This window comes from Mustela nivalis (genome assembly GCF_964662115.1).
Source record: "Mustela nivalis genome assembly, chromosome: 1".
Classification (NCBI taxonomy): domain Eukaryota; kingdom Metazoa; phylum Chordata; class Mammalia; order Carnivora; family Mustelidae; genus Mustela; species Mustela nivalis.
In genome coordinates, this window is record NC_139020.1 from 103,377,793 (window position 1) to 103,400,949 (window position 23,157).

At 39.2% G+C, this 23,157-nt stretch overlaps 1 protein-coding gene across 8 annotated transcripts in view; it reads right to left on the bottom strand.

The window, feature by feature from the left end:
- Positions 1-1,656: 1,656 nt before the first annotated feature.
- Positions 1,657-23,157, bottom strand: part of MCCC1 (methylcrotonyl-CoA carboxylase subunit 1) — a 59,050-nt gene continuing 37,549 nt past the window's right edge. For all 8 annotated transcript variants that reach the window (XM_082692359.1, XM_082692355.1, XM_082692358.1 and 5 more), the window contains 8 exons: positions 20,754-20,863; positions 17,300-17,516; positions 15,514-15,600; positions 9,109-9,158; positions 6,080-6,217; positions 4,625-4,732; positions 2,953-3,024; positions 1,657-2,016 (listed from right to left, as the gene is read on the bottom strand). In XM_082692359.1, the coding sequence (XP_082548485.1) occupies positions 1,888-2,016; positions 2,953-3,024; positions 4,625-4,732; positions 6,080-6,217; positions 9,109-9,158; positions 15,514-15,600; positions 17,300-17,516; positions 20,754-20,863 (911 nt within the window). In that variant the 3' untranslated portion in view covers positions 1,657-1,887. The remainder of the gene's footprint in view (positions 2,017-2,952; positions 3,025-4,624; positions 4,733-6,079; positions 6,218-9,108; positions 9,159-15,513; positions 15,601-17,299; positions 17,517-20,753; positions 20,864-23,157) is intronic.

Consider the following 23,157-nt stretch of genomic DNA (forward strand, 5'->3'; position numbering starts at 1 on the left):
TTCGGCTCAGGTCATGATCTCAGGGTCCTGGGATCGAGTCCCGCATCGGACTCTCTGCTCAGCAGGGAGCCTGCTACCCTCTCTCTCTCTCTCTGCCTGCCTCTCCGACTACTTGCGATTTCTCTCTGTCAAATAAATAAATAAAATCTTTAAAAAAAAAAAAAAAACAAAAACCCATGCCTTGATGTTCTCAGCCTGTTTATCTTGTTGTTAGATAGTATTCCACTGTGTGCCATACCAGAGTTATTTATCCCTTCTCCTGCCAACCAACCGGGATTGTTTCCAGTGTTATGGGTAATGTGGCTATGAACATTCTTGGTGCTCAAGTGCGTTTTTGCATTTCTAGAAGTTAGGTCATAGAGTATGCAAATGTTTAACATTGTGAAATAATGTCAAAGTTTCTTAAAGAGGCTCTACTAGCCAAATTTTCTACAAATCACTGTTTTCCCTGCTTAGAAACAATTAAATGTAACTGCTACTTGCAAGTTACAAGTTAACTTGCTACTTGCAAGTTAAAAATCCAAAAGGGCTCTTCCTTGCCAGTTAGTTTGGCACCAAACTAAATTCCACACATCTTCTCTTATAGGCCCCAAGTGCCCTCTATTTCAGTTGGGCACATCTGTTTTTGGATGTGAACCCACCTTACTCATTTTTTTTTTTTTTTTTTTTTTATTTACAACAGAGAGAGAGAGCACAAAAGCATGGGAAGTGGCATAGGCAGAAGGAGAAGCAGGCTCCCCGCTGAGGAGGGAGATTAATATAGAGCTCAATTCTAGGACCCTGAGCTCGTAATCTGAGCCAAAGGCAGCCACTTAACCAGCTGAGCCACCCAGGCACCTCATTCATTTTCTCTTTCCTTTCTTTTTCTTTCTTTCTTCTTTAGAGCAGGAGAGAGGGGGCAGAGGTAAAAGGAGAGGGAGAGTAAACTTTTTAATTTTTAAAAGATTTTATTTATCTTACACACATACACACAGAGGAGGAACAGCAAAGGGAGAATGAGAAGCCGGGTCCCCATCAAGCAGGGAGCCAGACGTAGAGCTCTATCCCAGGGTCCTGGGATCATGAACTGAACTGAAGGTGGACGTTTAACTGACTGAGCCACCCAGGTGCCCTGAGATTTTTTTTTTTTTTTTTTTTTTAAGATCTTATTTATTTAGAGAGAGGGCACATGCATGAGTTGGGGGAGGGGCAGAGGAGGCGGGGAGAACAGACTGAGTTGGTTGCGAGCCAGATGCAGAGCCTGATCTCATGACGCTTAGATCATGACTTGAGCTGAAATCAAGTCAGATACCAAACCAACTGAGCCACCCAGGTACCCAGGAGAATGTTAAGCGGGCTCCATACCCAGCGTGGAGCCAGATATGAGGCTTGGACTCACAATCCTGAGATAATAACTTCAGCAGAAATCAAGAGTCCAACACGTATCTGACTGAGCCACCCAGGTGCCCCAGGAAAATTATGTTCAACTCAATCATGTTTTCAGATTTGCTTCTGTCTCTGAACTATGCCTATTTTCATCATGATTTTAAATGGGAAATAATTTAAACCACCTTTCTTCCTCCAGTCCTTCTCTTTTGATCAAAGTGCTACTTGCCTTCCTAAAGGACATTACAGTGTATAATATTTGAGGCAGAAACAAACTATATTAGCTTCCAATAAAGTACAATTCGGTTTATTAGTATGAAATATTTTAAGATAATTTATTGTAGTGGTGACCCAAGTACATGATTCTCAAAGATAAAAATGTGTTTTAGCTTAATAATAATCATAAATCAGCAGTAAAACTGCTGCTTATTAGACTCCAAGAAAAGCAGGAAGGCACTTTCTCTTTTTCGCATAGATACTATACTGAAGATACTGCTTAACGGGGCATTTCTTTGACAGAGTTTATTTTGCTTTTCTTTGGTCAGATGCCTCTTCCTCAAACTCGATTAAAAGAGCGTGTCTGTTGGCCTGAGAACCTTCTTTGTAGAACACGGTCTTGATCGTGCCATCCTTTGGAGCCTTTATGGTGTGCTGTAGGGACACAAGACAGGACAGTGACTGCAATACCAACGAAGACTGAGCACGCAGCAAGGCAAGAGAGATGAAAAGTTAAAAAGCCGGTTGATTTGAAGTTTTTCCAGCTTTTAGATACCATAGCACCCAGAGAAAGTAACATTTTAAAAAAAATTTTTTAATAAAAATATAATGTATTATTAGCAACAGGGGTATAGGTCTGTGAATCACCAGGTTTACATACTTCACAGCACTCACCATAGCACATACCCTCCCCAATATCCATAACCCCAGAGAAAGTAACATTTTTATGGTGTGCTTTGGAGTTGTGAGGAGTCACTGTTCTGACGCACCTGTATCACACTCAAGGTCACTGACCGGGACACTCTGGCCTATCTGGTATTTTGCCACAAGCTTCACCGCAGAGTCTCACTTGAGAAGCTGTTAAATAAAACTATCAATCCCTGGGCCCCAGTGCAGGAGAGCCCAATTCAGCTATTCTGGGGAAGTAGTTTGGAAAAGCTCTCCTCATCAGGTGACTGTAATAAATGGCCAGGCTGAGCACTACTGGCCTACAATTTCCAACCATCTATAAACCTCAAGAGCTCATCTAGTTTGACTGAGGTTTTCACCCTGATACTGATGCTTGGCATCCCAAGTTTGGCCTTAGAAAATACCAACAGCCTAACAATCAGCTGGGGGTACTGCCTGAATTTAAGCTACTGATAATTTCTTTAATTTCAGTATCAGAACTGACAAATGCCATTTCACAAAATTAAAATGAAAACCTATTTAAAAGAAGAGTGTTTTGGTTTTATGTCCTGCAGTTAATGGTTCATCAACCCATGGCTCTTACTATTTAAAATGGTATTAACTTATAAAATAAGGCAAAAAGCCAATTAGGTCTGAAAGTTCCCGAAGTTTAATTGGCAAGTGAACTTGTGATTTCATTACCTCCATTTTCATGGCAATCATAACCATTAGAGAATCTCCAGCTTTTACTTTGTCTCCAACTTTCACAAATATCTAGAAATTAAGAGTGACATGTTAATACTGAAAAAGACAGAGGTCCCTCATGGTCTACAGAGTTGGCGTAAGGATGCATAGAGTGGAAGTACGGATCTATGTGGTTCTCTTATCTGCCAAAGACAGGGGTGCTGGGGCCAATCAGAGACCTACTCGTCAATCTGGCATTGCTGGCCCTCATGTCTTCGGGGAGCACTGTTTAGCTCCTCACCTCCATCCTCAAACCCTCTAGTTTTCCTGGAATTGAATGAATATGCTTTATATATCTTGAGATCCTTTTCTGTTTTCACATATGTACAGACAAGCCACACCACCAAGGAAGAACCAATATGCTTCAATATTATAGGCATTGGAGGGTCATGCCTGGTTTTCTAGATTTTTTAGGTGGTCTAGGATAGTGCTCCAAGCTTTGAGGCCCCTGTGTAGTAAATGCATAGACTATCTTCATGTGAAAGAATTAAACTTATTGGCAACCATGGAAAAAAATTTCTATTTTCCTTTTCACATGTAAAAATGAACTCATATATCCCATGTATCACTGTCTTCTTGGTTAACATGGTGATGAAGCAGTTTCTGGAAACATCACACAGTGGAGTTAGGTTCTAGAGTCAATGTACAGAGGCCAAAGTGTGAAAAATGAGAAACACCTCTGAAAGCCATCAAATCACCCAACGCTGGATGATGCCCTAATAGTGCTTGGTGGAATCCATGGTCTAGGGGGCAGCTATGGGGAAAATCTTTTCCCCACAGGTGTGCAAAGATGCCACATTATGGAATGTCCATGGGAATGGAGACTGAGTGATCCAAGTCTCTGAGCTTATACTCCCTCTGGGGCAATCATCTGTTGAGGGGAATGGTGGGTGCAATCATTTTCACTACTTAAATGGTTATTTTCTTTTTCTTCTTTTTGGGTACCAAGAATATAGAGTCGAGTTTTTATGACTTAGATGCATTTACAGGGACTCTACTATATTCAAGTGTGTAACAAAAAGACTACCGATCCACCACTATTTGAAGTTATTTCAGTATGGATCTCAACTCTGAATACATATAGCATACAACACCAAAGCTCGTTGTTCTTCACCAGTACCAGCCTTTCAAATTTTATTTTAACATACATGCAGTTAGGTACATTAGAAAAAATGTTATTTCGTGATAAATTGTTTGCTGTTAACATAAAAAAAAAAAACAGCCCTTTGGATAATGCTTGATGAATGATCCATCTTAATCATAAAAAGACAAATTTAGATTATTTGTACTTTGATGGAAATTGCCACTTTCAAAGATAACAGTATCATAAACTAGGTAAATGGGTATTTTCACTGAAGACTGAACAGAGAACTTGAATCTATCATAGTCTCTTGTTTTCTCTTTTTTAAGTATTTTATTTTTAAGTCATCTCTGCACAAAACACAGTGCTTGAATTTACAACTCTGAGACACATACTTTCATCGACTGAGGGAGCCAGGTGCCCCCGATGTCTTGTTTTCCAGAGTAGGATGTTTTCCAATCGGAAAGATTTGGAGAGGGAAAAATGATGTATATGCCATTTACTGGGCCTTACTGAACATCTGTCTACCACATATGTTCACGTGATTACCTTTTCAATGGTACCCGTCATAGGAGCTATGGCTCCTTCCTGAGTTCCATCTGAGCTCACTGAAGACAAGTATTTGGGGACTGGAATGCCAATCTGTGTACTTCCTTCCTATAAAGAGAAAACAAACTAGAAATGAAATCAAGATCAAACCATTGCAGTTTTATTAATATACCTAAGATAATGACTATTTTCAAGCTATTTGTTAACTATTAGTCATCTTTAATACGAGGGTTTTAATCTAGCTTGGTGACCTTAAGCAAATTATTAACCCCCTCTAAGTCTTAGTTTTCCATCATATAAAGGAGTAATGGCATCATGCCTCACAGGGAATTAAAGGATTTAATGTATTTAACTGCTGACAAAAAGATAGCCACTGTCCGAAAGACATTTTGGGCAGCATCCCCACTTCAAGTGCTTGGTCAAAGCCAGGAACTGTTCTTAAATGCCATATATATATTATTATTATTTTTTTTTTTCATTGATCATCACAGGAAGCTTATGAGGTAGGTAGGTACTGTTATTTTTCCTGTTTAGAGATGGGGGAACTGAAGCCAGAGAGTTTAACTAGCCCTAGCTCACACACCTGTTCCAAGGTAAAGCCAGGATTTGAACCAAAGCAGCTTCACGTTCCAGAACTCCTACTCATCACCACTCCACTATACTGCCTCCACCAACACATTGTTATAGCAGAGTAACTATGGAGAGGAATGCCTGATCATGTCAGATCATCCTTGACTCTGTATACGGTAAGTAGTTTAACTGCTTAATACTAAAGGCATCTGATCACAAAGGAGTATGATCTGTAAGCGGGTTGTCAAATGTGAGAAGACTTGGAAGAGGCCACAGTGTATTTGGTAATACATTTTCTTTTCTGCCCATGTAGAAACTATGGGCTCATCAGGCAGCAGGCTCCTAAATGGGACCAATAAGACAGGAGACATACTCTGATCCAAACCTATGCCACGTTTGCCTCAGTCACCAACCATCCTTTGATTGCCAAGATATCACCATTAACCCCCACTACTTCCCCAATGCCCACCTTCCCCACAAGGAATATTAGGTCCACAGACTCTTTCCTCAATGGTCACCTCCTCCCAAATGCCCAGAATTCCAAGTGCCAGGAGGATGGTGGTTGCCAAAGTATTCAGGCACCAAATGCCTGACAAAATACTGTGCACGGGGCAGTGAGACACTCTGACAAGTAGGGTGTCAGGACTTGTTTTAGAATTAAAGGAAGAGAATGGATATGTGTCTCTCAGTGAGGAGCTGTGTGAATAAAGAACCAGGGAGAGCAGGAAAGTGGCAAAGAAACAGGGTGGAGAGGAGGACACAGAGGGCAGGTCGTAGCAGTGATGGAAGGAAGCAAGGTTCTTCCTGATGTTTCCGTGGGGTGCCTCTGGTCAAGTAATGTTCTCCCAGATCTCAACAGTGGTATTATAAAAAAAGAGACGTTACCATGGAAAATAGGTAAATAGTATTTTCCAGGATAATTAGCTTAGTTTTACTAGCAACTCCATTAACAGAACATTTCAGGTAAGTGCAGTCTCCCTCAGTACAAAGATCACCAAGGACTTGGAAAGTTTCATCTTCAATCTGGGGAAAAAAAAGAGAAAAATAAGATCCTTAAAATAAATAAACCACCCTATAGAATTAATAAAATCAGTCAATTCTTTACTATTAATAGTTTCAAAAGGTAACAGATGAAATATATTTTTTTTAAAAAGCCATATAGGAACTTAAGACTCATAAACAAAGTACTATGAATAGAAACAACATATGATAATTAAAAGAAAAAAAAACAGATAACTTATCTATAGCACTATTAATGCTGCAGATAAATGTTAAGAATAACAATAAAAACATGAAATAGAAATACAAATCAAATTAAGCAAGATTATTAAAATTCAGTTGACTATATTACACATTAGAATTCATATCTGAGTACCTGAAGTCAAATTTGGCTTTACTATGCCAATGTTAGTAAAGAAAAAAGCCAGAACCACCTAATTAGATGGTATGTCTTTTCTCTCTCCAATATGTAGCTAAAATGTATGGGTTTCAGTTTTGAGTTTAAGAAGATAAATTAGCTGGAGACTGGCCACAGTTTTCTCACTGTAAGAGAAAATGCCAAAGAACAGATTCCACACTTGATCTTTCAGGGAAGCTGACAAAGGGACAGGAAACCTTTCTGTTTCAAAAATGTTTTCTCACATACACACCCAAGAAAAAAAAATTCCTTTACACACAGGAAATCCATTTAAATCTTCTCTATGTTTCATTTCAATTCCCATGGGGTTACTGTCAAAGTCCCATGGCTATTCTTTTCAAATATATTATAGAGGTTGAGGTGAACCAGGTTACACTGTAGTATTTATACGCCGGTTCTCATCTATCCTAAGTTAAATATGACATTTACTGGGCTTTGTAACCTACTAAAACAGCCATTTGAATGTTTGTGAAATTCTCAGGACATAAAGGTTAGATCGGGAACAGTTTTGGTTAAAGGTTTACACAAGCTCATTCTAAATTTGTGAATATAGTTCAAAGAGCAGATTAGAACAAATCTGTAGCTGACTTTACCAAGGGAATAAGAAGGGGCCCCCCAAACCAGAGGGACCAATATGAATTACAACCCTCATAGACTTGCCAGTTTTTCTGAATCTCAGTGAAACAAAAATGGTATCTCATGGCACTGGCAGATCTGCAGCATATCCTTAATCAATCCTTTTTGTAGGACTTAAAGTCTCTTGGCTCAGATTAAAAGTGATTTATTCTGCTCTATGAATTTGTACCTTACTCTATAGAAATTTGGTTGAGTTCACACATTATTGTTGTTATTTTTTTAAATCCCTTTGCAGCATTTTATTTTATCAGTGTAAGGACTTCTTTTAATTGAGGACTACCATGAACACTTTGATAGGGATTCTCAAAGTATGACCTGCAGATCCCCTGGGGTCCCCAAACCACTTCATAATAATATTAACGTTACTTGCCTTTTTAAACCCTCATTCTCTCATGAATATACACTGGGATTTTCTAGAGACTGCAGAGCGTTTGATAATGTTACCCTGACAGCTAATGGAACATGTGCTTGTGTAATCTTAGGTTTTAAATTTTCTCAATTTATCCTACAACTCAACAACAACAACAAAAAAACCCAACCTGAGCTAAAAAAGAGGCAAAGGACTTGAATAGACATTTCTCCAAAGAAGATACACAAATGGCCAATTAGCATATGAAAAGATGCTCAACATCATTATTCATTATGGAAATGCAAATCAAAACCACAGTGAGATAACACTTCATACCCATTAGGATGGCTATTATGAAGAAGAAAAAAAGAAACAGAAAATCAATGTTGGCGAGGATGCAGAGAAAAGGGAACCCTTGTGCACTGTTGGTAAGAACATGAAATGGTGCAGTCACTCTGGAAAACAGTTCTTCAAAAAATTAAAAATAGAACATGACCATATGATCTAGCAATTCTATTTATGAGTATATGCCCAAAAGGATTGAGAACAGGGTCTCAAAGAGGTATTTGTCCCCCACGTACGTAGCAACATTATCCACAACAGGCAAAAGGTGGAAGCAACCCAAGTCTCCATCAGAGACGAATGAATAAACAAAAGTGTGGTATAGAGAGGCAATGCAGTATCACTCCACAGATGGAACACTGAGCATATGCTACAACACAGAAGAACCTTGAAGACATGCTAAGTGAAGCAGCCAGTCGCAGAAGGACAAATATTGAATGATTTCATTTATATGAGGTATTTAAAGTAGTCAAATTCATAGACCCAGAAAAGTAGGATGGTGGTTGACAGGGGCTGGAAGGAGAGGGAGGTGGAAAAGGGCAAGTAGAGTGTTATTGTGTAATGGGTACAAAGTGTCAATTTTGCAAGAGAAAAGAGGAGATGGGTGGCAGTGATGCCTGTAAAACAATGTCTTTTCACTCCATAATGTTTAATATGATAAATTTAACATATAATATTTAAAATATACATTAAAAAGAATAGTAAGAAATAAAAGTATGCTTGGTTTAACTTTCTGAATGGTAAATATTAATACATGTATTTACACAAAAGTTCATTAGAGTGTCTTAATAAGTTTGAAGGGCGTACACGGATTTTGAGACCAAAAAGTTTGAGAATGGCTGCTTTAGATGTAAATACATGCACATACTTTAGAGGCTTGTCAGGAGTCTGATTCAAAGCTATTATTACTATTTTTTTTTTTAAACAAGTTTTCATTCTTAAGGGAACCACAGCCAAATTGAGGAAACAATCAGAACTGGAGAGGGGGTAATTTCACCAAATTGGTCTGAAATAAAAGCACATGGCATCCTCCAACTATAGTCATACTGGTCACTGGCTTAGGAGAAACCAGAGTGTAAAAAAAACAAAAACAAAAACAAAAAAACCCTTCTCTGTATGAGAAAGATCAGATTTAGTTCTAAACTGTAGAACAAAACCAGTAAGACTTACCCGCATGCTATACGACCCATCATGGTTATATGTTACAGCTATGGCTACATCTTTATGGAAAAGGGGGGAAAATTGAAGAAAAATTAGAAGACAATCATTTATTCAGTAACTGACACTCTACAAATCTCTTTCAGCCTTAAAGATAACCACCTGTTAGGGATGTTAACACCTTTTAACTCTCGGACAATAAAGATTAAAGGAAAAAAGTCTATAGGCAGGTTCCAATAAAGGTGAATTTCAAAGGTTTCTTTTAAAAAAACAAACAAACAATAAAACATGGAGTTTTAGCGGTCTCTTTTTTTTTTTTTTTTTAGCGGTCTCTTAACTATAGAAAATAAACTGGTGGTTACCAGAGGGGAGGCGGGTGGTGCGGGGGTAGGGGGCGGGGGGTGCGGGGGTAGGGGGCGGGGGGAGGGGATCAGCTGCAACAGGTGATTGGAATTAAGAGTGCACTTATCATGATGAGCACTGAGTAATGTACAGAATTGCTGAATCACTTACTGTATACCTGAAACTAATACAACACTGTATGTTAACTACACTGGAATTCAAATTTTTTAAAAAGTGGAGTTTTAGCTCTTCTAATGTTGTAGGATATTTTAGATGATTTTCCTTCAACAAGAAAAGTTGCAGTGTTAAAGTAGGAAATGCAATGGATTGGAAGAGAGTAATTCTGGTTTAAGATCCAAATCTGCCATCTGTGGCATGATCACCTCTGTGATCTTGACTAAATCATTTCAAATCTCAGAGTCCTGATATCCTGGTCCATTCTGACCCATTAAATGGTTATGAGAATGTAACAATGATTTACTAAATGTGAAAGTGCTTTGCAAACTGTAACAGAGGATACAAATACAATATATATTTCATAGTATTATGTGAACACGGAATTGGTTAAGGACTTTCCTAGGAGATGGGGGTGGGGGTGGGTGGTTGGAGAAGACCTTCCTAGGAGATGGAAATCAAAAGTTTTGCGGCCGAGAAAATGCAGACCAAAGTCATTTTATCGACTCCTGATACTTTAACCACCATTTTGATGCTGCCAGCTCAAATCTATTTCCAGCCCTGACCTTCCTTCTCCAGAACTCTGATTAGTCATTCCCAGCTGGATGCTCTATCGCACCTTAAAGTAAATATGGAGGGCCCAATAAATCATCTCCCCGCTCTTCCCACATTCCCTCCCACCCTGTGAGCTCCATGACTGACACTACTACTTTCCTTGTCATCCAGGTTGAAAACCTGTCCTTCTTACTTTCTCCTTTGCTTTTCACATTTGATAGTCACTACAAAGCTGCCAAATTCTTCCCTATCTGTCCTACTCATGTCTTCCTCTCATTCCCCACTCAAACAACACTGAGGTCTTCTTGGGACTTCCTGCTTCCTGTCTCAGCCCTCCCAGCTGATGCTTCCTAATGTGTCTCCACTATATTCAGAATTCTTGGGCTGGTATTGAAGGCCCTGAACTCTCAGTCTTACTTCCCACTCTTCTTCTATAGGGTCATATATTACAACCAAATGGGAAAATGGGCCAATTAATGTTCTCCATTATGTGCCTCCAGTCTTCCCCCTGCTGTGCCTCTTTGCTCATGCTCCCCTTCAACATGCTGTCAGTCCCCAGCCATACCAAACCGAAACCTCGCCCCGCGGTCATGTCATGCTCAGTCATGGTCCCTGGGAAAAGTCTGTCTAGCTGGAATGAATTTACTCTCCTCCAAACACTTCAATAAATATTTGCATATAAAACACCATTATGATTCTTTCCTCATCCAGTTTTATGACAGAATGATTTTTCTCTTTATCAGCTGTTTTGTAAAAAAGAACAAAAATAAAACTTAACAAAAGTCAAATACTGAAGTATATAAAGTAAAAAGGGAAAGTCCTCTCTATTGCCTTCTGTAACTACTGTTAAACTCTCTAATGTGAGTCCTTTCAGAATGCACAAACGTATTTTTTTAATAAAAATAGTATATTCTTAAACATATTGTTCTGAAACCAACTTAAAACTTTTTATTTATTTTTCCAACTTTTTTTAAATTAACATGTGACATATATATCTACTTTGTCTTTCAATAGTAGCAAGGGGGTAGTTTCGTCATGATGATGATGAGGAGGATGACAGTTAATGTCTACTGACTGCTTCCTATATGCTGCACGATGAGCTTTCTACTGTCTCATTTAATATCCACAACAACCCAAGGAAGTAATTACTACTTTCATTCCTATTTATGGTTGAGGACCTTGACGCTTAGAGTGTGTGTCTTGCCCAAGGGTCACAGACAACAGAGGAATCAGGATCACGCTCATAACAGCCTAACTCCAAGGTCTGCATTATGTTTATTTTATTTTATTTTAAGATTTAATTATTTATTTTAGAGACAGAGAGAAAGCACAGTGAAACAGAGGGAGAGGGAGTCCTAAGCAGACTCCGTGCTGACTGTGAAGTCCAATGTGAGGCTCGATCCCATGACCCTTAGGGGTCTCAGGGCCTCAGGCCAAAGAGTCGGATGCCTAACCAATACACCCCCAGGTTCCCTAGGGTCTGCATTATTAACCACCACACCACCTATCTTCCCAACATACGCATTTCTCTTTTCTTTGCTAGGTGGTGAATTCCTAGAGAGAGGAAAGTAGGGACAAAGACATGTTTTTTCCTCTTCTTCATTTTACTCAAAACATCTGTTTTTTTGAAAACAGATGTAATGAACATACAAGAACATATGTTTGTAATGAACACATGAGTAAATGAAACTTCTCCAACCTATACCTTGCCAGTATCTTTCAACCCTTCTTAAGAGAAAATGTACCAATTAAACATTAGGGGTTTTTTCAATTTATGAAATATGAAATGTATTCAGATGACAGGAATGCCAACAGAAATACAGTAAACACACTGCCAGGAAAACTAAATTCTTTTAAAAATTTTCTTAAAAATTTGAATTATAGTTGATATATAATATTAAATTAGTTTCTGGTATACAACATAGTGAATTCAGCAATTATATACATTATGAAATGCTTACCCTGATGTGTATTATATTACTGACTATATTCCCTATGTTGTACTTTTCATTCCTATGACTTACTTGTTGTATAACTAGAAGTTTGTACCTCTTAATCCCCTTCACCATTTCATCTACTGCCTCCCCCTCCTTCTGCAAACACTAGTTTGTTTTGTGTTTGTTTCTTCACTGTTTGTTTGTTCACTTGTTTTGTTTTTTAGAATCCACATATAAGTGAAATGATATGATATTTGTCTTTCTCTGGCTTATTTCACTCATTTCACTGTCTAATTCCATCTATGTTGTCACAAATGGCAAGATTTCATTCTTTCTTAAGGCTGAGTTGTCTTCCATTGTGTATATATGCCACATCTTCTTTATCCATTTATCTATCGATAACCCACAGCTAACAACATACTCAATGATAAAAAGCTGAAAGTTTTCCCACTAAGGTCAGGAAGAAGACAAGGATGTCCACTCTCACCACTTTTATTCAACATAGTACTGGAAGTTCTAGCCAGAGCAATCAGACAAGAAAATAAATAAATAAAAGGCATTCAATGGATAAAAAAGAATTATCTATTTCCAGATAATATGATACCATACAAAGAAAATCCTAAAGACTCTACCAAAAAAACAGAGCTAATAAATGAATTCAATAAAGTTGCAGGATACGTAAACCAACATGCAAAAATCTGTTGCATTTCTATTCACTAATAATGAAATAGCAGAAAGGGAAAGAAAGAAAACAATCCCATTTACATTTGCACCAAAGAGAATAAATTCTTTCATATTTTATGGGTAACTGAATTTGTTCTTCCCTCCCCTACTTATCTAGAAATCTCCACAAGAGAATGTTAAATATCCTCTTCTCTATTTTTTAAATTAATTTTCTATAATTACTCTATAATCTATATATATCTATAGAGAATATAGATAAAATCTATATAATCTATAAATCATCATATTCTTTGCCCAATGTGGGGCTTGAACTCATGACCCCAGAATCAAGTTGCTTGCTCAACCGACTGAACCAGCCAGGCATACCATCCTCTTACATATTTAATAAGGTATGGAAGTGTAGCATGGTGCAGTGTTAGGTTAGCACATATACCCTGGAGTGCGAGTTTGAATTCTGACTCCACCAATTACTTCTGGAATGACTTTAAGAAAATTATTAATCTCTCTAAGTTGGTTCCCCATTTATAAAGTTGACACTAATAATAACACCAATTTCATTGGCCTGTTCTGAAAATGGTAATTATTCATGGAAAGCACTTAATATCTGGCATATACAAAACACTCAATAAATCTTAGCTATTATTCTTGTTCTTATTATTGAGGGTAGGGCAGGGTTTTGTGAAGCATGGTCACTAGCAACAAAGTAGGGATATTCTTCAAGCCTTAAGTATTTAAAATACTTGATCATTTGCACTGAGATAATTAAGAGTTGGTTCTACTTTAGATTCATAATTGCTTCTTGGCCCTTATGACTTCCTGTCTGGTATATGCACTCATTCAATCATGACTACTGTTACTTAGCATTTATCAGACACCCATCAAAACATTTCTGAAAGCTGTTACATTCAGGCCTGGGTCATTGCTGAAAAAGACCACCAAAAGATGTAGTGAACAGCAACCATGCTGGTTTTCAATCGTGTATTCATTCTCTAATTAAAAATTTTAAAAATTTCCAAGAAATGCACCATAGTTCAAAACACTGCTAAGTGCCTTGGTGAAGAGCCATACCAAATAACACAGCTGGCTCATTTGAATTTTAATCACATATGCAATTTTTCTGTTTAATTTAGGTTGAAAAGGCCACTGAAACTTTACTGCTACTGATACTTCTATTCGGTATACAGGAGTCTAGAGTAAGATCATCCCTGGTTTTGGAGGTGTTGTTTTTTTAGAATGAATTGAATAAACATACCAGCATAAAATGGATAGGTTAACCATTTGTAGACCGCTACTCTATCAGGGATGTTTGCAAACATTTTTTTTCCATATATGCAACACTGAAGGTAATGACCATCTAGGTTCAGGATGAAAAAAGATCTCAAGAGCTGTAACCCAATCAACTTCTGTGAAAAAGGAGTTTGCTAAAAACCAAACAGATGTCTACAGAGAGTTGAGATAAAGAAGATCTTACTCTGTCTGGGGAGGAGGGTACTGCCATGAGCGAGCAGGAGGATTCTGTTCCACCTGGGAGGCACGGTTTTTGTAATGGTGCCGTCACAGTTCAATGAAACCTCACGTTCAAGGTTATGCAGCCCTCCCAGCTCTGACTCCACACCAATGTCACTTCCCATGCAAACCGTCCTGCTGCAGAAGGGATACTGCTATCAAGGGACTCTGATCCCTCTGATACACTGTTCCAGCCACAAATATATAAAAATTTTTAAATTTTTGATGTCAGACTCTCCTGGCTTCAATTATAATAAATCAGTCCCACCTTCAGCCTACTCAAATTAGCTTGCAATCAAAAATCAATTTCCCACTGGAAAAGTAAAAACAGCATAGGAGTCAAGATCAGAAAGGCTGGGTGTCAATGTCACAAACCTTCAGTAAGTTACTTCACCTTCTCTACCTCAGTTTCATCAGCTGTACATGGGAATGTCAGGGATTCCCCCTCATTCAATTATAGTGAAGACAGATTTATTTTTTAAGATTTTACTTGAGGGAGAGACAGAGAGAAAGAGAGCAAGAGCGGTGGGAAGGGGCAGAGGGAGAGGGAGAAGCAGAATCCCTGCTGAGCAGAGAGCCAGACAGACACTGGGCTCGAGTCCAGGATCCTGAGGTCATGACTTGAGCTGAAGGTGGACATTTAACTGAATGAACCACTCAGGTGCCCCTATTCTGGTGAATATAAAAATTTACATGTGATTGGGCACTTAATAAATCATAGCTCCTTAATAACTCACTTCAACCTAAAACAATGCCTGACTGGTAGGTAATCCTTCTCCCTAGAGTAGTTTTGGATACTGTTCTTCGTATTTAAAAGCAGTACATTCTTGCTGAAGAAAAACTGCAAGGCAAAGAAAGTATAAAGACGTGGCCTGTGCAGGGTTGGGGTGGGGGGACACCAACCACCTCAAATCCCGCTACCCAATGGTCACCTAACATCTTGGGATATTTCATTTTAGTCATTTTGCTAGTTATGTTTTATGACATATTTTTCAAATAGATACAAAATACAGAAAAAGGGAAAAAGAAGAAAGATACCACTAATTGTACCACCTGAGCTCATCAATCCTGGTATTCCTACCAACGGTTAGACTAGGGAGCTTCAAAAATGTAACTGACTGCTCAATGACTGGGGTGGGCCCTTTTATTCCAGGGCCCTTTTATTTAATATGAGCTATTTCTCTGAAGCACATTCCTCTTTTAATAAAACATTACTTACTGTTTTTACCATCCCTCAGAGTTATGTTTCTTGTGTAAGAGATATTCAGTCTTCTTCCACTGCTGGATGCAAAAGGGGAGTACTGATCTAGAAGAAAATAAAAATTCAGCAAGAAATTTACAAACAACAGGCCTGACTTTATACTTTTCAAAAGAAAATGTAAAACATCAACCCTACGCTGGTAGCTCAAATGTGTCCTCTTTGTCCTTACTGCTTTAAATTTAAATTAGACACTTTCATTTACATCTCAGGAAATGTCATGTGAAAAATTCCAGCTTCTCTGAAAAATCAGAGTGTGTGCAGCCGAAACGTTCTTCCTCTGGGGGCGTAAGCAGCCCAGAGGTCTCCCCTTCTTGGGTAAATGCATTCCAGGTCACCAAATCTCCACCACTCACTACTTCTCTCTCGCCTCGCCTCTTTCTGCGTCACTCGTCCCGCCCACAGGCTTGTGTGTTCATCCTCTGTTGGACAATATCCAGGAGTTACAGCACAGCTGAACTGAAGCAATTTCTTCTGAGGCTCAAATGTTTGCTGGTTATAAATTGTGAAGAGGAAGGACAGTAAGAAGACACTTGATTCTGGGGTGTCTGGGTGGGTAGTTGGTTTAGTGTCTGCCTTTGGCTCAGGTCATGATCCTGGAGACCTGGGATCGAGTCTGGTGTTTGTCTCCCTGCTCAGTGGGGAGCTTATTTGCCTATTTCTCTCCCTGCACCTTCTCCCTCTCAAGCTTGTTCTCTCTCTCTCTCTCAAATAAATAAATATAATCTTGAAAAAAAAAGGATACTCGATTCTAACGATGCTATGTTCAGGCTTAGGAACTCTGGGTGGGCATATTTAGAGGCATTTCACATAGTGTAAAAGGACAAAATGAGAAGTAGTTATATATTTTAAGATTTCGATATAACTTTCTTGAATGAATCTAGAAATTAAAAATCCTAATAATAAAATCCTATAATAATCCTAAAAATAATGAAGAGATAAATGGATTATTATTTTTTTTTTCTTATTGGCTCCAAAGGTAGGAGTTAGCCTGAAATAAATATTCTGAAGCAAGTTGGGAGGGTTCAGATTTTGCTCAATTTAAAGGGAAGAACTTTTAAATGAAGAGCTGACTGAAACCCTAATAGGCTAATGAGTTCTTGTTACAAATTTTTAGCTTCCTGAGGTGTTAGGAAGAGCTTGAGCAACAATGCCGTGCGGGGTGCTGAAGCAGACATGTGTTCATGAAGCAACCGGGAATATCCGCCACAGTCCTTCCCGTGTTCAAATCCTCTGATTCGAGGCAAGTACCGAGGTCTCTGGTTTGCCAGAAACTGGAGCATGGAATAGGAAAGGAAAGGAGGAAATAACACAATGGTAAATCTCAGGTAACCCAAGAGAATCTTGAGTCTCCAGTGCTCTGTCTTTGGTTCCTAGGACAAGGAAGTTGCCACAGTAAGAAAATATAAGAACATAGGACCTCAAAAGGAGCGGCAAATTAAAAAAGCTTTGGAAGGAGTCAGCACAGGGTGTAGGAAGGGCCTAGCATTTGGTTGAAAAAAGATCCATCTCCACATTGTTAGGCAAGTAATTAAGTTATATTTAGTGGGTTAAAAAGTCTTTAGGGGCATATGCATGATATGTGAATGCACTCTACTTCACATAAAAACCACACAGGCAGAAGACACTGTCAATCACCGAGAAAAGAAAAGGGACACAAGAGTGGCATAAAGGAAGAAAAGCACCTCCAGAAAAGCACTTTATTCACCGACTTCACAAGCAGAGGAAAGGGAAAAGTATTCCATACCTTGTGACTGAATGTTGAAAATATCAGACACAGCTTTCTCCTTGAGGATGAGACCCAGAGCTGCCTGGCATAAAAACTCCTTAGCTGTGGCCTTCCTACTGGGAAACAGTTCTTTGTGGTGCTGAGCGATGAAATCTGTGTGCACGTTCCCAGCCTCAAACTCTGGGTGGCCAGACAGGTCAAGGAGGAAGTCAATGTTGGTGTGCAGTCCGACTATCTAGGAAGAGAATAAAGCCCACATCCCCAGTGAGTAGGGAAAACAACACATTCAGAAAATCGTTTCTATGGCATCTGCTCTTAAGGAGTATTTTCTACAATGAAGTATTTTCTGCAATGGACAACTCTCAAGGAAAACTGAAAACCTACTAAGGTGCCACATGGTGGCAGTAGGACAACTTGTAGGAAAAACAAAACAACACAAAAAACCCCACTTCACCATCACCATCTATTTGGACTTAACATTTAAAGCTGTATTGTATGATACATTTTAAAATGTAGTGGATTACATTTCACTCTTTATGATAAAGAGGAAATAGGAAATGATGTTAGGGTAGGTAGTGTGGAGACATTTAATTGACTCATGCTAGGAAAGTGATAAATGTTAAGAAACTTAAATGAGATTTATTTGCACGATAATGAAGACATCCCACTCAGAATACTCCCACACAACAGGAAGATTGCAAAATGAGGATAGGATTGCTACACTGAAGAGGGGTTAGGATTAAATGACCTCAAAAAAACTTCTGACACTAAAGTCCAAACTTTGCACACTGGTATAAAAACAAAAAGGCATAAAATGAAACCAGCTATCCGAGCCTTGGGTTCATTCATTCATTCATCCAATCTCTCATTTAACAGCCATTTACTGAGCACCGTTAGGTGCCAGGCCCTGATCCAGGTACTGGGGACACAATGAGGAATGAAACCTCACAGAGCTTATATTCTAGGGACAGATAACATACAATATCTATAAACAAGTATCTAATATGATATCAGGCTACATGAAGAAAAATAAGGCTGGCTAAGGGGACAGAGAAGAGCAAAGGGCCTTATTTTAAATGGGGTGACCTGGTTTCAAGCTACACTACAGAGCTGTAGTAATAAAAACATTATGGTACTGGCACAAAAAATAGACACAAAGATCAATGGAACAGATCTGACAGCCCAGAAATAAACCCATGCTTATATGGTCAATTAATCTATGACAAAGAAGGCAAGAACATACAATGGGAAAGGACCATCTTTTCAATAACTGGGGTTGGAAAAACAGGACAGCTATATGCAAAAGAATGAAACTAGAACCACGTTCTCACACCATACACAAAAAATAAACTCAAAATGGATTACAGACCTAAATGTGAGACCTGAAACAATAAAACTCCTAAAAGAAAACATAGGCAGTGATCTCTAGGCTATCAGCTTAAGCAAAAATATTTATGGATATGTCTCCTCAGGCAAGGGAAACAAAAGCAAAAATAAACTACTGGGACTATACCAAACTAAAAAGCTTTTACATAGGGAAAGAAACCATCAACAAAATGAAAAGGGAATGGGAGAAGAATGGGGGAAGATAGTTGGAAATGATATATCCTGATAAGGGGCCAATATCCAAAATATATAAAGAACTCCTACAACTCAACACCAAAACACCTAATAATCCAATTGAAAAGTGGCCAGTGGACCTGAACAGACATCGTTTTTTCCTCCAGAAAAGATATACAAATGACTAACAGACACATGAAAAGATGCTCACCATCACTCATCATCAGGGAAATGCAAACCAAAACCACAATGAGATATCACTTCATACCACTTGGAATGGCTAATATCAAAAAGACAAAAATAACAAGTGTTGGTAAGGACATGGAGAAAAGGGAGCCCTTGTGCCCTGTTGGCAGGAAGGTAAATGGGTACAGCTTCTGTGGAAAATAGTATGAAAGCTCTCTCCAAAATTAAAAACAGAAATACCATATATCCAGTAATTCCGCTGCTGGCTATTTCCCCAAAATGATATGAAATGATATGAAAACACTAATTAGAAAAGATATATGTACCCCTATGTTTACTGTAACATGATTTCCCCTAGTTGAGTCTATCCATAGATGAAGGATAAAGAAGATATGGTGTATACACATAATGGCATAGTACTCAGCCATAATAACGAAATCTTGACATCTGTTACATGGATGGACCTAGAGGGTATTACACTAAGTGAAATAAGTCAGACAAAGATGAGTATCAGACGATTTCACTTACAGGTACAATCTAAAACACAAAGCAAACACACAACAGAAACAGACTCATAAATAGAGAACTGGTGGTTGCCGGAGGGGAAGGTGATGAGGGGGACAAGTTAAGCAGATGAATGGGATCTAGAGGTACAAATTTCCAGTTATAAAATACGTAAGTCACAGGAATAAAAACAGCATATGAAATGTAGTCACTAATACTGTGATCACTTTGGTGACAGATGGTAGCTACACTTACTGTGATGAGTCCTGTATAGAATTGAATCACTCTGTTGTACACCTAAACTAATATAATATTATATATCAACTATACTTCAATTAAAAAAAAATGAATGAGCCTGGGTGGCTCAGTTAGTTAAATGATTCTTGGTTTCAGCTCAGGTCATGATCTCAGGGTCGTAGGATTAGGCGCTGTATTCGGGCTCTGCGCTCAATGTGAGTCTGCTAGGGATTCTTTCTCTTCCTTTCCCTCTGCCCTTCCCCCACTTACGCATGCATGTGCATACCCTCTCTCTCGCAATAAATAAATAAAATCTTCAAAAAAAAATGGAGAAGCCTGGGAAGGATTCTGAAGTAAGCAGGAGCTGAGGCTAGTGAGGAGGGAGGCCTGTGATTATGTATGGAAAGAACATTCTGGAAGACAGAATAGGAACACATGGGTTCCAAGGAATGGCAAGGAGACCTGCGTGGTTGGAGCCACAGAGATGAGAAGTTTGGTCAAATTAATGCTATATAACACTTTGGATGTCACGGGTTAATAAATCCTTTTATGAAGCTACATCAGTGTGGTTTGGAGCTTATTCCACCAAGGAAACTAACGTGCTACAAAAAAGCAACAAACTTTGTCAAATGGATAAAAGTGAAAACAATTATTTTCCTTTGGGGAAAATAAAACCAGACTGTAGGCCACACTTGTGCAGCTGGCCTTATCTAACAGGATGAATATGAATTTAATATCAGATGTCACCAAAGTATAACACTGACATTAACAGTTTTAGTCCTGCAATTTTTCTTTTCTAGCTGAATCAAGAAGTCATTAAAGTCTATTCTGACCCATGGGAATGTGAAATCAGTTTGTTCCTGCCACCTGGGTAACTGGTAGAAATAAGCTGACAAGGACAAAGGCTGCCCAATTGCGAGAGTCATCCTTGGCTGTGGAGAGACACAGATCATCGGGGTCCCCAACATGGCCCCAGGGCACTCACATTGTACTGACGAAGGCTATACCTCAGTTTTGTCAAGGCTGCCTGGCGATCTGCACCCCATACAACCAGCTTTGCAATCATTGGGTCATAATGCACTGAAACCTCATCTCCTGAAATTGAAAAACCATAGTTAACCACTCAAAGTCAAAACTCAAAGTGATAAAATATGACATGCAAGACATTCTGCTGGGGCTTTATGCTCATTTCACACTTAATCTTCAGGGGCTTTATGCTCATTTCACACTTCATCTTTCTATATTTGCTATAATTTTTCCCTCAGTTACTAACACTAGCCTGATGTGCCTGGTTTTCATTAGCTCCCAAGGATATAGAGATCCCAAAGAATTTTATGGCTCAATTAAAACCACCAACTATCCCCAAGGAACCAGCAAAAGGAACAACATCTTGCATGATAGATATCGTTACTACTGTTTTATTCATGAGGAACTGAGGCTCACAGGGGTTTAAGAACTTACCACAAGTCTCAGGAGATGATGGCCACCCGAGGGCACCAGTCCCAAAAAGAGTGATCAAATAACACACACGGTGGCTTTCCCCATCCTGTCTTCTTCTGAACCTTCTCTTCCCTTCTCATTTAGAAAGTCAGTTCAAACTGCCTTTACCCTCTCCTGCCACAATCACTTCTGCCCTTAGCATTCCCCTCCCGCCACCCTTCGGCTTCCTCATCAGAAAAATACGGATCATAATCCTACTATCCTAGAGGGTTCTTGGAGCATTGACAATAAAAGGCCAAATGCCATACCTGGCAGAACCAATAAACAAATAGCAGCTATCATTGCTATGACAGAGTCTTAGAGAACAAGAATCCTAACAATGCAGCCCCATAAGTTCAGGGCCACGCACATGAAGACCCAGTCGTAACCCAGCCTGTGCCCCTCAAGCTGCTAGCTGGAATAGTTGGGAAAAAAAAAAAATCTGAACCATGCACATCTCATGGTTCAAGGTTAAAAATGGTTCAAGTCAAAAGGATGTGGTATGTTATAAAGAATACTGTTCTAGGATCTTTGTGTGACTTTTGGCAGCTCACTTGACCCCTCTAAACCCCAAGGTTTCCATCTATAAAATCAAAGTGTTAAAAAATACTCCCATGTCCATCATCCCCTCACCTACCCCCGCCACCACTCACCAACACATACAGAACACTTCTAGGCCCAGGCCTGAGCAAGGTGCTGCAAACACAACATGGAAGAAACTTAAAATATAATGGGAAAGCTAGACAGGAGGTAAAAGCTTACTGTAAAAGAACATAAGGAAAGTGCTCAGGGAAACACAGAAGAGGAAGGCTGGGGAAGCTTCTTAGAGTAGACAACCCTCCCCATGTGGAGATGTGAATCTGGGAGTCCTTCTTGGAATTACACCTCTGTTAGCCTTTGAGCACCTTTGTTAAATTACACTGCAAGTTTAGCTTGCCCTGCAGATTCTTTCTTTTCCATTGCAAGTGTTCTCTTTTCTCTCTAAAGAATTTTGCTGTTAAGTTCAAAAAAATGGACTGACAGTATACTAAGTCTTGCTGTGGTTTAGCCAGAGCTCTCAAAATTCTTCCAATTTGTCCTCAAGATGTCCTGACTCCTCATTTTGGCTTTCAAGACCCTGTGTGACCTGCTCTCCACCTATACCCCTAGCTGCACCATCCTGCATCCTTTCCTCCAGCCACATGTTTTCTTACAGTTCCTCCACCACGCCTGGAGTTAAGCTCTCCCTTCTTCACTGTTCTGTGCGCTGCTCAATCTGCCTACTCAGATCCACTCATGGCTCCTCTTCAAAACGTGTCCCGGCTGTACTGGCCTAATACAACCTCTGATCCTGAGAACTGCTCTTCATCACTTGCCCTCCGAGTAACTTCTGGCAACTAGAGTCAAGGTGGTAGGAGCTCAGGGTGGACTCTGGAGCCAGAGAGACCGGGTCTGAATCCTGGCTCCAACAGGGACCTTGGGCAAGTCACCTAACTTCTCTCTGCCCTGGTTTCCTCATCTGGAAAATGGGGGTGATAACACCATCTACTCACAGGGTAGTTCTCATGGTTAAAGCAGCCCATGTAAAGAAGTCACCTGCAACAGTGTACACAGTACACTGTAAATGCTAAATAATTGCTATGACCATCATTGTGAATCATATGCTGACTATGAGAGCTCTTGGGCAGTTATTATTTTATTTCTATTTATTTCTTTGATTATTGTTTAGCTTGCACTGAGTTTATATATTAATTCTATATATTAATTCTCCAGCTTGACTTTAAGTCCCTTGACGGCAGAAGGCATTGGCAGAGCCTTCAATTACTTTTAGAACTAGGGAGAGTAGAAATATAAATGTGTGTTATTTAGGTTTGAAGAAGTACTGCTACATTTCAACAAAGGGTGTATTATTTAAAAACACTAGCTATTGG